Source organism: Typopeltis vanoorti, chromosome 6 (assembly GCF_054136105.1).
Source record: "Typopeltis vanoorti isolate ZY-2024b chromosome 6, IOZ_Tvanoo_1.0, whole genome shotgun sequence".
Taxonomy (NCBI): domain Eukaryota; kingdom Metazoa; phylum Arthropoda; class Arachnida; order Uropygi; family Thelyphonidae; genus Typopeltis; species Typopeltis vanoorti.
In genome coordinates this window covers 31,783,728-31,799,804 of record NC_143554.1, presented here as the reverse complement: position 1 = coordinate 31,799,804, position 16,077 = coordinate 31,783,728, and the positions used below count along the sequence as shown (strand labels likewise).

The 16,077-nt window shown below is 35.0% G+C and overlaps 1 protein-coding gene across 4 annotated transcripts in view; it reads left to right on the top strand.

Moving 5' to 3' along the window:
- Positions 1–16,077, top strand: part of unc-104 (kinesin family member unc-104) — a 942,286-nt gene that overhangs the window by 811,402 nt on the left and 114,807 nt on the right. For all 4 annotated transcript variants that reach the window (XM_090394094.1, XM_090394092.1, XM_090394093.1 and 1 more), the window contains exon 39: positions 4,441–4,764. In XM_090394094.1, the coding sequence (XP_090250220.1) occupies positions 4,441–4,764 (324 nt within the window). The remainder of the gene's footprint in view (positions 1–4,440; positions 4,765–16,077) is intronic.

The following is a 16,077-nucleotide window of genomic DNA, read 5'->3' as shown; positions in this document are numbered from 1 at the left end:
TTACGAGTGGTTTAAGCGATTTCAAAGTGGTCATGAGACGCGTGAGGACGATGAAAAGCCAGGCAGTCCCAAAACTGGACTGAGCGAAGTTTGTCGTCGTCCGGTAGCATCCTTAGCAAGAGGGTTGCAGCAGATCGTTTCCATCATTCTTAAACTAGTCCATTCCACGATGTCATTAAACCACTCTCTAGTTGGTCTTCCACGTCTTCTATTCCCCTCAACTTTCCCTTGTAATATAGTTCTTGTCAGGTGTCCCGAAGAACCTCAGAAGATGTTCTGCAAATCTGGTCTTTCTTTGCATAATATTCTTTAGCAGTGTTCTTTCCATCCCAACTTGTCTTAAAACTTCTTGATTTGATATTCTTTCTGTATAGCTAATCTTTTCCATCTTTCTATAACACCACATTTCCAATGCATTAATTCTTTCCATATCTCTCTTTCTGAGTGTCCGTGACTCACTTCCATAACTTGCAATACTCCAAACTGTTGCTTTAATTATTCCAATTCTAATGCCTATTTTAGTGTTCTTGTTTATTAAAATTCTCTTCATTTCCATAAATGCCGATTTAGCTTTGCCTATTCTATTTCTAATGTCCAACTCTGAAGTTCCTTTTTCGGAGAAAGTTAACATCCAAAAAGTGCGTGATTTCATCAAAGACAACCCTAAATCGTCCTTGAGATTGATTGAAGATGAATTTGGGATTCTAAAATCAACTATGCACAACAACGAGAGTTTGGGCCTTTGTAAATTGAATTCGCGATTTGTTCCCCACAGGCCAACGACCAAAAAATGTATCGAATTGAACACTGCAAGCCTCATTAAAACCGCTCGTAAAGACTCAAACTGCGACATAAGACGGTCTACAAACTGTAGTAACCTTTTTTCTTTTAATATATTTTTCGATGCACAACTTAAAAATCAAATTTTATCTTTGTTAAATTTGCATCTGCCTGTATCGCACATGTAGTTATAATTAGCGAATTTATATTAGGGGAAATACTCTTTAGCATGCCAGTACGTCAAATGTTTACGGTGTAAAGTATTTATTGTTTAAAATTGTCTTCGTTTTCTGCCAGGAAAGAGCATTAAAAATCATAAGTGTGTTAATCTCAAACTGAGCACTTTATATTTTGGTGAGTTACATACAATATGTAATGCTTTTTTTAATGTAAAAAATTATTTTTATAGTAATGCCCATTTAGAGCGCTTTTTCAATAGGGATAAACTCACCCACTGTAAACTGTCAAGGTAACAATTGAACAAGACTGAAGATACATTTGGTTTCGATCAGCACATGAGACTCAACCTTCGCAAACTTCTTCATAAGTGCTCTTCAATAGTGGATTAATTGATGGATAAATAGATTTTAATGAGTAGGAACTGGTACAATTAATAGATGACGTCGAACCAAATAGAAAGTTCTGCGGAAGATTCTGATTGTGATGAATTCAGTATAAAGAAATTAGCAGAAGGATTGGACTTGGCAAGAAAGTTATTTTATGGATAATCATCTCCTAATGGAGCACTCTGGAAAATTCACTAGACAATTGGATATTTGTTTAGCTCTGTATTATGAACTTAATAAAAAAATTGCAGCATATTGGTAAGCAAGGTCTTATTACTGACTTCTTGATAACTAAACCAGCTAAAGTATGCAATGAGAATTATACTAATGATGTCCAAGAGATTTCAAGTGATGACGATGTCTGGTAAAGATGACGATGTCGTAAGTAAAGAACATCTACAAAATGTTAGTTTTGAAGAGAGTGATGACAATTAAAATATACACTATTTTATTTTGCCTAAAACATTTATGTATTATGTGCAATGAAGTTTACGTACTATTTATAATTTTTTATAATTTTATATTATGTATTTGTTTCATAGTTTATATGTTTTCTTAATTTACATGAATTACCTGAATTAAATAGAAATATATTTTTGTTGGGTATGTCATTGTTTATATATTCTTAAAAAAAAAAAAAAAAGATTTCGGAACCTAACTATTTTTTCTATGTGATCTGAGTCTCGCATAATGCTATTTATATAACGCAGCATTTCTATGGAACCTAACATCTGCATTATATGAGGGTTACCTGTATATACACTTATTTCCCAGAGAAGAATTATTGGTTCATCTTCTCCTTCACCAGATCATGAGAATACGCACAAATAGTTGTTCAGGGTATTAATGGTCTCTAGCTGTACTGTAGCTGTCATGGGCCAGCATGGTATTAAAAAATGAATAATAATAATTAAACAAGTTTAGTCCATTCGTTTACACTGTTTCATTTTATGACATATCTAATGTTAAATGTTTTTTGATATCTACCTTAAATTGTACTATTCCTTCATGAATAGAAAAACGTTTATACAGGGTGATCAAAATTAAAGTATCCCTGTTTAAGATCTTGTGTAGTGTCACCCAGTGATTCAAGTGCTGTAAAAATTTGCAGGAATACATTGTACAGCATGAGGAAGCGATATCTGAGAAAGAAAAAGTAGTTCCCGAATTCACCGCCAGGGGCACTGTATGTGACACACTGAATGTTGAATGTAGATGTAGTAATTTTTCTGTGTGTGTGTGTAGAAGGAGAAAAGTGACATAAGCATTAATAACATTTTTATTCACTTCCATTATTCATTCACAAGCTGTACTGTTCAATGTAGTGCCCTTCTTTTATTTATTTTTGTGGTTACCACCCACAAAAAGTTATTACTAAACCTATAGTATATTGTACAATTGGTGGGCTATTAATATTTTTTCCTCATTTTTATCAGTTTCATATATTTTTTTAAATTTTATTTTTACATATTCCAGAAATCCTGATCTAGAGACCAAACATGGAACTTTTTCATCCACTTCAGGCCTCCAGTAAGCAGGGGGGGGGATCTCGCACCAGGCGATGAAATTCATCTTCCATCTAAAGACAATCACAAATGTTCATGTCCACAGTGGGATTCCAACCTGCGACCTGTTGATTGGAGAGCAGGTATGCTAACCACTCAGCCAAACAGGCTGACAAACTGCATCATTTGGATGGTATATTCAATGACAGAATGTAGCTTGGGGCTGATGTTGCACACATGCTATGTTATGCTGCCTCTTGGCATTCGTAAGTTATCAGGATGATCCTAATAAACCCTGTCTTTGAGAAATCCCCAGAGCCAGAAGTCACAGGGGATCAGGTGAATGAGGTAGGTATGCAGTGGAAAATGCATGAATGATCACTCTGGCTTTCATGAAATATTCTTGAAGAACATCCTATATGGATCAACCAATGTGTGAAGTGTTCCATCCCACATGAAAATTACTCAATTCATGCACATGTGCTTCTTTGACTGTGGTACAATAAAATTGTTTATCATATCACAATACCTCTCAGCAGTAACTGAACTGGTCACAGAACCTGACTGGCAAATGTCCCTAAAGAAGAATGGTCCATTGATAAACAAAGCTGTAAACCTGCACCAGACAATAACTTTGGGGGAATGCAAAGGAATTTGTTGGATTGCATGTGGATTTTGTGTAGCCCTTACCCAGCAATTGTCAGTATTCACAGCTCCATTTAGGTTAACGGGAGTCTCATTCCCCCACAAAAAAATCATCCCTATCCATGCAGCATCCAACTTCGCTCAAGCAGAGAATGTTAACACAAATGTCAGTCGACTTTCAAAGTCCTGCAGGCTATCTTGAATGGGTAGAAATGCAGAATCTTCTGGAATTTTCCAGACAGTTGTGTAAGGCATATCCATGTGTATTGATATAGCACATGCACTGCAGGAACCAATGCTGTTATTCATGGCCTGCCCTACAATGGCAGTAGCATCTTCATTGATTTATTGTGAACTGATTGGTTTGTGACCTCCGCAAGGCCTGACTCCCAACAATCCTGTTTCTTCAAAATAACTAATCATTTGTCACAGAGCACATGGAAATAGCAGATCTTGTCAACATTTGAAATTCACTATGAAATTCGCAGAGTGCCACCACCGCATTGCAATTGTTTAGGTAGTACAGCTTCATGAGCAATGTACATTGGGGCAAATTAGCACCATCACCACCATCATATTAACAACCAGAATGAAGGGAAAAATCCTGTGTCTGTCATTTAAAATCCTGACAGCTGCTGAGTTGTCTGATATGCAGATTCCATGCGTTTGGTGTTTACAACACCTCTGGTAGTGAATTTTGTGACTACTTTTTTTTTTCTCAGCTATTGCTTCCATATGATGCACAATGTAATATATTCCTGTAAAGTTTTGCAAAATTTTGATCACCTGACTCAACAAGGCCTTAAACAGGGATACTTTAATTTTGATCACCCTGTATATGCCTGGATTTATATAAATTGTTTCAGAAAGCTTTTTAAGGTATTTGAACTTTGGTGAGGAAAAATGTTAATAAAAATAATCCTGTTAACTTTTATACTTCTAAGGTTGAAAAGGTGCGGCATTTGCTACTACTACGTGAAAAGCTAGGAATTGATAAAGGGCCTGGCTATCATCAAGACATTAGCAAACTGGAAAAGGAAGCTTGCAACTTAGTAGCAAAAGCAACTTGGGAAGGAAATAGAGCTGCTATTACATCGGCACCAATTCAACTCTCTCCTACATCTCCTACATGCAATAAACGGATTATAGATGAATCAGTATATGAACCATGGAAAATGTTGGATAGAGAAAGAGAGCTAGTAACCAAGTGTATTGCTCTTATTCAACATCACATTCCATCAAAACCTCCTCCTACAGGACAAAAGAAGGTAAGCTAATCTTTTAAATTAATGAAATATTTTTAGATTTGAAAGAAAATTTAAGCAAAAAATGTACGTTAAATTTCACATTGTATAAAGGTCAAAAATCAATAGCATCATGTCCAACAATAGCTCCAGTGCATCATTCTCGCGGTTTGTTGTTTGCAGCCTTCCAACCCAAACATATGCAGTGAATGTATCATTAGAGTAATGTTTACTGGTACCTGGTATGGAAATGTATTCCTCATTTCATTCTAAATGGTTGTCCCCTGTTCTCCAGAACGGTGTGCCAAGGTAGTGGCTGCTTATGCAAAAAAAAAAAAAAAAAAAGCCTCTAAAATGGATTTTGAAAGAATCAAAGGCAGGAAACTGGTAAACTGTCTAAATGGCAGCTAAGGCTTATTTTTTCTTACCAAAACAATTCATCATAATTCCCCCCACACTTCTCCACTACTGTGGTACCCAGATGGTTCATTTGCATGATCATCCATATCAAAAGCCAATCTCCAGGTTTCATACTTTTCCTGAAATGCATGCATAGTTGATAGTCTCCCAACCTTCCCAGTTGCCGAATACCCTCTGCATTGTTTTGCCAGAAAGATGTCAAAAGAATCCTGTTCAAATTAGACAAGATTCAGAAGAATCTTGTCTGATTAGCATTTCTTCAATTGTCAAATTATCATCATCATCCTTTTAAGGGTTTAGACCCAGTCGCCTGTTCTGGTCTCATTCCATCTTTTCCTTGGTCATCCCTGACTTCTATATCCTCCACCTGGGGTGGTATCAGAATATTTTTTGGGTAGTCTTGAACTGTTCATTCTCTTAATATTTCATTCCACTTATTTCGGTATTCCTAAACTTTGTACAATTCTGAGACTGTTTTTAGTTCTTGACGTATTTCTGTGCTACTTATTTTGTCCAAGAGAGTATAAGCTGCTGTGCTTTGCATGAATTTCATTTCTCCAGTTTCTATTCTTTTTTCTTCTGTAGTTTTTATGATCCATAATTCACTTCCATACAGTAGAGAAGATCTTGCCAAAACGTAATAAACTCTTATTCTTTATGTTTTTGAACTTTGGTTAGGTTTGAAAATATTATTGGTCATTCCTATTATCTTTAGAAAGTTTGAAATTTTGATATCAACGTCAACTTCTTTTGTTTATGATACAGCACATCCAGGATATTTGAAGCAGTTAATTTGTTCAAAAATTTTATTTTCAATCATGATTTTACTTCTGACTTGAGATGGTTCTTTAAAAGCCATGATTGTTGTTTTGTCTGTCGAAATTTGCATTCCAGAGCTTTTAGCAATTTATGTTTAAGGATTATATTGATCTTTGGAGTTCATCTTCACTTCTTGCTATGAATATCTGGACATCTGCAAACAAAAGGATATTAAGTATAATTCCACGATCTAGTTTAAATACTGGTTTTATATTTTTCTTCCATTTCTTTACTATTTCATTCATATAGATATTAAATAAGAGTGGTGACATTGGGCCTCCCTGATAGATCCTTCTGTTTATTGATTTCCATTCTGTAACTTTTTCGTTGATTCTTACAGCTATTTGATTGTTTTGATACATGTTTGTTATCGAAATCACAGTTACAGAGTAGAGACATTGACACTCTTCAATCTGAGTGTGAAAAAACTGGAGGCTTTTGAAATATGGATGCTGCGAAGAATTATGAGGATGTCATGGAAAGACAAATGAAGAGATGGTAGGCGTAAACAGGAGCCTGATAAAAGAAACTAAAAAGAGAAAAGTCGGCTATTTTGGACATATTCTGAGACATAACTGCCTAAAAGGACACTTCTCAAAGCAACTGTTGAGGGAAAGAGAATGAGACAAAGACTGGAGTGGATAAAAAATATAGAAGACTGGACTTATCTCTCATATGAGGAATGCAGCAGAGAGGCATGGAATAGGACATGGTGGAGACGCATGGTAGTCAGTCTCCTGGAGGGAGAAGACACCTGACAGGACAGAAGTTATTGCAATAAGCAACTGATTTGGAATATTAAGATTCTTGAGTATGATCCGTAGTTTGTTCCATAGGACTCTTCAAAGGCTTTCTAGTAATCTACAAGTGTTATGTGTGTTTCTATGTTGAATTTGTAATGTTTTTCCATTAAGAATTTTAATGTAAAAGCTGTAAATTGTTTATAAATGCAGCATTCTCTTGCTGTATTTATAACCGATCAATGCACGATTGTCCTTTTCAGAAGCTATTTTGTTCTTCACAAAGTTTATCTTCTACATATGATTTAAGTTTTGAAGTCAATATTCATACATATAACTTATAACCAGTATTTAGGAGACTTATTTAGTTCTGTAGTTTTCACAGTTGCACTTATTGCCTTTTTTTATAAGTGGAATAATTGGCTTATTCCAAATTTCTGGGATTTTTTCTTGCTGCCAGATATTGTTAAAATAATTTAAAAAGGTCATATTTAATAAGTTCTATATTTATTCTATCTTCTCCAGGGAATTTTTCTAAGTTGCTTGTTGTATTTCTTGTAATGTTATTTCTTCCACTGTGTAGTTAGTAGTTAGCATTATATTTGTTTTATATTCATTACTATCTTGCGATAAGTTTTGGAAGAAGTCTAGCAAGGTTTTCTTTTGATTATTTCAAGTTTCACTTCTTCTTTTACCTGCTTATTCACATTTCTTAGAATTTTGTATTGAATTCTTGCATTTAGTCTCTTCACTGTAAGATCTCTTTCTGATTTATTTTGGATTAATAATTAATTTCTGCTTCTGGTGATTTTGTGTTTATCCATTGTTTATATTCTTCTTTCTTGCCTTTAATTATTGGTTCAATGTTTCCCTAAGTTTCTTATCCCCTTTCTCCTTTTCTGTTTACTTTTTGTTCTGAGGCATTCTGTTACTGCATTTATTAATATATTTTTTAATTATTCCATTCCATTTCTATATCATCATTTTCTTTTATTTGCTCTAGTTTTCCATTTATTCTTTGCAAATAAAGGTAGATAATACTTTTATCTTCTAAGAGTTGAACTCTGAAAGATTTCCTGGAGATTTCTCTTAGCATTGATCTGATTAATTTTAAACCATCTTATGGGTATTCTGAATTTTCCTAGTAAGAGATAATGATGAGATTCTATTTCTGCACTTCTAGTCATCTAGTATCATATTAACTATTTTCCTATTAGCTATTATATAGGCTGGTATACTTTTTAGGTTTGGTTTCCATGTGAATTTATGGCAGTCTTTATGTTTGAAAAAAGTATTAGTAGTTTTTAAGTTATTATTTTTGGAAAAATCCCTAAGTCTGGATGGCATTGAAATCTCCCATTAGTAATATATAATCATTTATAGACACCAATAATAGCCAGAATGCCAAGACTTATTTGTAATCTTAGTTCTAGAATTCTCTCTCGCTCTAGTATTTATTATGGGTGATTTTTTTAAATTGATTTGTGAATAAAAATCATTACTTCTGTTTTTGCTCTTTCTTCCTCCACTGTCTCTTTCATCTGAACCTTTTTATCTTTTCTTTGTTTCTGTTATTACTCTAATTTAATATTTCTTTCTATTTCAGTTTTATCTAGATCTTGATATTTGTGATGGATACTCCTGACATTCTAAATAGCAACATTCCAGATATTTTTGTTTATTTTTATTCTTTATCCTTTCCTTATCCTGCTTGTATCTGTTAACCTGTCTGAGTCGTTTTCCAGAGTGACAGCCCAGTTACTTCTTTCCTGAGACATTGGAGTTAGAAAAGATTCAGCTGAGTTGGTTACTGGCCATCCACAGCCTAGTTTGATGGTGGGCTGCCACCTTAGCACCTCCAAATTTTCCCTAAGTCTCCCTTCTCTCATTTGTACCTGGTTGTTCACTTAGTTCCAGGGTTCACCAAGTGAAGGTGAGAGTTGGATTGTGAATGAGAGACTAGGTGATCTACTTGAGAGGATCATATATTGCACATCCATCCCCTTTGAACCTCTTGTCAAATTAGCATTCCTTCAACTGTCTTAAAGGTTTGTGCTCCATAGTTGACCACCTGTCTTATATCACTCACCTTTTTATGGTCTTTTATTCCACTATTATCTACTTTACGACATGGTAATTGGCTTATTCCTAGATCCAGTCAGAAAGCTGGCAAACCAGCTTTTTGACTGGATCTGGCAAACCAGCTTTCTGAGGTTCCACAAGGTTCTGCTTTCTTACCTGTCCTACACCAGTCGACTGCCATCCGAATACACAGTTTACTGGAGCAGCAAATTGGACTCCTTTTCATTTGATAAACCTTGCACAAATACTAGCAATGAAAAATGTGGAGCTCATATCTGATCTCCAAGTCATTCTTCAATGGAGATTCAGATAACCTTGTCAGTTTCAGTGCTAGGAAAACGCATCTGCTTTATTTTCATGTTGGAATTACACTGACATCAAGTCTCTCTTGATGAACACACTGCCACCATTTCCTCCTCTGCATACAAAAACCTAGGATTTCTCTTTTGCTCTTGGCATTACTTTATCCCAAAACAGCAATTAACCTTACCTAAATCACAAATCTGCCGAACTATTGAATATTGCTCTTGCATTTGGAGTGGTATCCCTAAGAACTTCCTAAAATACTTGCCTCAACACAGACAAGGGCATTTAGATTGATTAATGACTGTTTCTTACCAATTCACACTCCATCCACAACATCCACACATACATATGTTTGGTTTCTGTAGTATGCATTGTTTATAAATGTTTCCATAGCAATTGTTTATATGAATTAGCAACAGTAATTCCTGCACTAGTGTGCAGTACACATTGTCTATAAACATTTCCATGGTAATTGTTCCTATGAAACTGGTATCGATAATTCCTCCATATTAAATCCAGTAATATCCATGCAGCTACCACAATCCTCCCAAACTCACACAACAAGTTTCTCTTCCATCTCCTTCATTCCTTCTACTGCTCAATTTTGTTGAAAAATTTTTCATTTGGTTTAAACCGTTTAAAAAAACCTCTAATAGTAAAAATAGACAGAATTTTGTCTTCTCCTCATGAATATTGCATAATTTAGGTGGTCTATACCAGCACTTCCCAGACTGTGGGCCACGGCCCCCTTGGGGTCCGTAGGTTTTGTTGCGGGGGGCCTTGAAATAATGAAAATGAATTTCAAATGTTTTAAGACTAAGTAGATTTTTTTTATTTTAAAAGAAACGTATTTAACTTTTATTATTTATTTATTATTTCTTTTTTGTTATTTTTTATATTTTAATTGAAAAATTCACACATTGCTGTTGGTTCACAAACTTTGCTTCCTGCGTATTTCGGCGCTTAATGAATATTAGTATTGATATTGATATTCATGTTTCATTTCAAAGCAGTGGTTAATTGTATTTACTTCGAATACTCTCCAGGGAAGCTCCAAATCTTCCTGTCCCTTTCATCACACGTTTGTAATCAGGGACTGTTGTTATTGACTTTATATACATTTCAAAACTCGTTTTATATTATCACTGTCATCCCAGCTAGTTTTCTGTTACCAATAAAAGTTTCGCATATTACTTCACATATGAAAAAAAAAGCTTAAATAAGTTCGTGTGGGGATATAGTAACTCTCTTGCAGTGGTAAACAACACCCCTCCGTAACAGCCACTATACTGCACAGGCAATAAAAACAAATACTTTTATTATGCCGGTGAATAAGGTATGAAGAGTCTGTGTAATATATTTCTCAACAAATAGTGCAATTAGAGACAACTGGGATAAAAACACACTAATTAATGAATCACATGTCCCCTCATACAGAAACTATGCTGTATAGACTGAAACAAAACCATATGCTGCATGGGCAAACACAGTATCTAACTAAAAACTATTGTTATTAATTAGATGTGTGTGAGTTTGATTTCCCAAGGCAGCAATAAAATTCAACCGAACGTGTTAAAATTCATAAAAGTGTTAAAACTAAGTAATATATATAATGAATGTTATGGCAGTTTCACATATGGAATTCGGTTGAAGAGAGTTAGCATTTCAACTCAATTGTCAGCTATGCTTTTATCTTTCGGTTGCGCGATCTTTTGTTAATACTACACCAATCATATGCACGTTTTAATAACCCTGCCTTTGCTGTCTGTTTCGCGTTAAGTTTAATTACCATAAAGGGAGAAAAGTCACAAAAGAGAAAAATTTCTTGGTCCTGGGAATATTACCTGAATAAGGATTCCCTTATTCAGGTAATATTCACTAATTTCATGTTATCAGTCTGTGGTGTGCCAGTATCGGTAAGTGGTGATATTATTTGATCTATTCGACGTTAAAAAATTTAACCTTGAGATGGATAAGTGGTTGATAAAAAATAAAAAAAAATTCTCGCGAACAATCAGAAGAAGCAAAAACAGACTCAAAAAAAGGACAGTATTTCATATTTTACGGAACAGCCCGCATCGTCTTCAGAACCAAACGGTAAGAGGCAAAAAATGTAATATATGCATTTGATTTTTGCAATATTCACTGTGTATGTTTTGTATTGAATATAAATACAATAAATATTATAATAATATATCTCTCTATTACGATTGTTTTTCGAGGGGGGCCGTGAAATATTTTAATTTTTGCAAAGGGGGCCCTGACATCCAGAAGTTTGGGAAGCACTGGTCTATACCACCTAGCCAAAAACTTTTTCTTTCTAAATACCAAAATCGGCTGACTGAACAATAAAATTTCCCCAATACAATACAATATTGTAAAGTATTTGTATGTCATATTACTGGTTTTCAAATTTGTTTTTCCTAACTTTCCATAAATGGTATTTTAATTCATTATTTATAAAAATCAAAATTCACTTCCCACTGCTGACAGGTGGTGGATACTACAAAAAAAAAAGACCCTGTTCTATTGTAAGTAATGGAATGCCCAACACATTACCTAATGTGTAAAAGTGTTGTTTTCAGTACCCAACTGTGGAAGTTTGTGGCAAAAGAGATTAAAGATTTCTTTATTCCAATTTTACTTTTATTAATGGAAAGAATGTCAATGCTAGAATATTGTAGCAATCTTAGAGTTAAGCACAAAATTTTGTATTATTCAGGAATAATCTCAGCTTGCAGAAACCATATACTTTCCATACACTAGTAGTCTAAAGTTGTTACACATTATTAAAATATTCTAGATTAGAGATAAATGTTGAAAAGGTTTTTTTATTTGATAATATTTTAAAGATGCCAAGAAATTATATTCTGGATTTAATCCTTTATCAAAGTGTAAACAAACAATGTTTGCATGTGAAGTATCTTTGCGACTGGGCTACTTGTATATAGAAGCTAATGAGGCTATTTATATATACAGGCTAACTTCACATCAGTTGTCTTAGTATCCCATAATGCAAAGCCTAAGATGTGTATAATGCTATGCATTATGGAAAGGGACACTACTTAGACTGGTTTCGACCAGAGTGTTTTAATAACACTCTGGATAGACACCATTGTATATGGGAAATAAATGACTTCTGCATTACTTCAACCTTGCTATATCTTTTGGGTCCGGCTCTCACTGGTGAGACTTCAATAAAGGTTGAAACCAGTCTGGGCAGTGGACCTTCTCATAATGCATAGCATTATACACATCTGGAAGGGGTGTGTGTGTGTGTGTGTGTACTTTGGAAGCATTGCTGAGCCTTTTTGATGACATGTTAACTGCTGTATGAAGAGGTTGAACTAGAGGCATGGGTTTAGAATCCAAGAGACTGTCATACTTTCTTTGATGTGTTTATTTTTCATTTTTAAGAATTCTTTTTTGAGCAGAAGCTTCTGAAATATCAAAGAGAATGGCAGAGAGTTCAGTGTCCAGAATAGCTGAGAGCTTCAAATGCAATGATCTGATGGCAGCACTGAGGATGGTATGCAAAGCAGCAGTCTGTTCCCATGGCAGAACAAAACTGACACATGCACTTGTAAATTCTGTGAGCCTTTTTAGATTTTAACTTGACTTTAAATTTCACATAGTTGGGTAATATTTCTGTATCCTGACATCTTTTAAAAAAAGTTCGGCTTGTTTATTTCTCTAGAAAATTAAAGTTTCAACTTACTGCAATATTTTGCCTTGCGTACTGTATTTTCACCATGAATAAGCATTATCTGTGTGTTAAGCAGTGGCAGCCTGTACATAAGCACTGCGACACAGCAGCACCTCCAAGGAAAAAGTGAAAAAATTAAATTTTGCCTGTGTTTATAAATAATAACAATGCTTACAACATTATATAAATGCAATACAACATGTTAAAGGTTACAGCTTATGTTTTGACATTGATTGAATAGTTAATAATTGGAATTGTTCGATTAATGCTTTGATTACGAAACAAATGCACTGCGATCTAACGCCAATATTTGTTTGTGCTTGTCATTGTACGTTACGTCATTAGATACACTGCCGTTTGGGCGGTGTATCTTATTCTTGAGCACGTTATTTCTGTGAGATATGAATCGTTTATTATTGGTTTTGTTAAAATTTAGTATTTCATTTTGTTAAAATAATATATAATTATTTATTTATTATAGATAGAAGACTGAATTTATGACGAGTGTCACTGTTGAAAATATGAAAATAATTATATATTTTCAATTATCGTTACACGAAACAAATGCACTGCGGTCTAATGCCGATATTCGTTTGCACTTGTCATTGTATGTTGCGTCATTAGATACGCTGCCGTTTGGGCAGTGTATCTTATTATTGTGCGAGTTATTTCTGTGAGATATGAAACGGTTATTATTGGTGCGTATTCGTGGCAAACTATTTTTTGTAAATCTTATTTTATTTTGTTAAAATAACATATAATTATTTATTTATTATAGATACAAGGCTGAATTATGACCAGTGTCACTGTTGAAAATATGAAAAGAATTATGTTTTTTCAATTATCGTTACATGAAACAAATGCACTGCGATTTAACGCCGATATTAGTATGCGCTTGTCATTGCTATTGATATGAAACTTGTATTATTGGTGTTTGTTCGTGGTGGGGATGAAATATTTTTAATAAAGCATTTTTTAATATGTAAATTTATTTATTAATAAATTCATTACTGATTAGGAGGGGGGGGGGAGAGGAATTTTTTTTTTTTTTTTTTTTTTTTTTTTTGTATATTCAGCAGCACCCCCCACTTAAAATCTTCACCAGCCATCACTGGTGTTAAGGCATTATTGCTGGGAGAAACTCATGTTAGAGGCTTAATGGAGTGAAACAACACAGAGAAAGGATGACAAATAATATTCTTCCAGTATATCGGAAAAATTACATATTATTTTTAATTCTTTCACGCAAAAGCTCAATTTTTTGCACTCACTTCTCCTTGTTGGGCACCTGTCCATGATGAGGGGACTCCCAGTGACTGTACTGGCCCTTTTTCATTCTTCCTCTTTCTCTTTGCTTTTCTTCCTATATTTTTCATTCTAATGCTTTCGAGGTATTTTTTTCTTTTCTTTTTTTCTTTTTTTTTTAATTTTAAGAAAAGGGCCATAAGTTGTATATATGCTGGAAAGAGCTCCAGAAAGATAAGTGCTATTTTGTGTAATAATTGACAATATTTCATGAATTTTAATGTTTTGCTATTTATTTTTGATAACGAAGTGTGTCTACACGATGTTTGGCATGATTTCTGCCTGATTTGTTAGTTAAAATTGCCTCTTTTAAGTCTAACACAATGGCAGTCACAAGGTCAACCAGCAGGCATCAACTGTTGTGACCAGGAGAGTGCCACGAAAATCGATTATTATTATGTAACACCTCCAGGGAGTCCAAAGACTCATCGAGGGAGGGCACCTACTCTACAATGCTCGATCTCCACCACTCCACCAACTGCATCTACCTTCATCAATGCCATCTACTGCCGACCACTACCACCACTAGTATTTTTACAGTCAATCACAACCATCCATTCCCACAGCGGGATTCAAACCTACAGCCTTTTGGCTGGATACGGATATGCTAACCACTCGATCAACCAGGCCGGCATGATTTTTGTGCTGGCATTAATGACAGACTTTTCAAAAATTATTCTATATCGTTAGGCAGAGTGTAAGAGATGTCATTGTGGGGGGGGGAGAAAAAATGAACGAGAGAAAATATGGATTTGTCAGAAGTGCAATATATTATTAGACCATGAGGCAATTGAATGCAAAACTGACTGAAAAGATAGAAGATTGTGCACATGAAAGAAATGGAAATGAAATGAAAGCTAGATAAACTGAGGGAGTGAAAGAATGCTAGAATGTAGAAGCAAAAGTTAGTGATAAGGGAGTGAAAGAAAGGAAACAGAAATAAGGTGGAGGAAAACGAGAGGTTGTGAGACTGCAGGAATGACAGAGAGTGAAATTGTCACAATGTAGGATTTAATGAAACAGTTATTGAAAATGAAAAATGAAAGGAGGATTATGCAGAGTGATGTTAGATGTCTAGTGGAAACTAATGAAAATGTGCAAGAGAATAGAATGAAAGAAAAAAAGAGTACAAGAGGTGATGAGTGATTCCAGGATGGCAGTACATGGAGATTCCATAGTTAATCTCCATGAACTAGTTACTGAGAGAATCTATAAGATCTGCTATTCAGGAGGGAGAATTAATAAGATAATTAAGACACTGGACATGAGGAAGAAATGAGCAAGAGAGTTAGTCATGATTGTGGGGACAAATGATCCAAGTGGACATCAGGAGGCTGTTGAGAAGAGTGAAAGATAACAGTGTAGTAGGAAAGGTTGTCAGTGTGTTGCCGAGGTATGACGATGATGAGTTGTGACAGAGCCAAAATCATAAAAGATATGCTAGCAGAGCCGTGTGAGGAGAAGGGAGTGCAATTTGTGGATGTATGACATGTGTTTCAGGGAAGAATAAAATTATACAGGCGTGATATGTTTCACTTGAATGGCTTTGGAGTGAGAGCACTGGAGAAAGTGTTGCTGGATGGAGTACAGTGTGTGATGCACGCAAGAGATCAGAAGAAAGAGATGAAGGGAAAATCAAGAGAGTGGTATTGAAGTGACAGAAGTGCTTGGCAGTGGAAACAGTTGTAGTGTGAGAGATGAAGAGAGAAAACGGGAATGCAAGAGGAACAGGAGAAATGGGGGGGGGGAGCTCAGGGAGACATGGCATAGGGATAGTGGATGTTGAAAGTGGCAGTGAATATGTGTGTGTGTGAAGATGGAGTATATTGTGATGTGAGTAGGGAAGTTGAGACTGAGCAAATATATGTGGTAAGTGGTGATAAAGATGACTGGGCAAGTGTGGTGCAGAAATCACAACCAACACATGGCTTAGACAAGACTGGCTATAGACATAAAAAT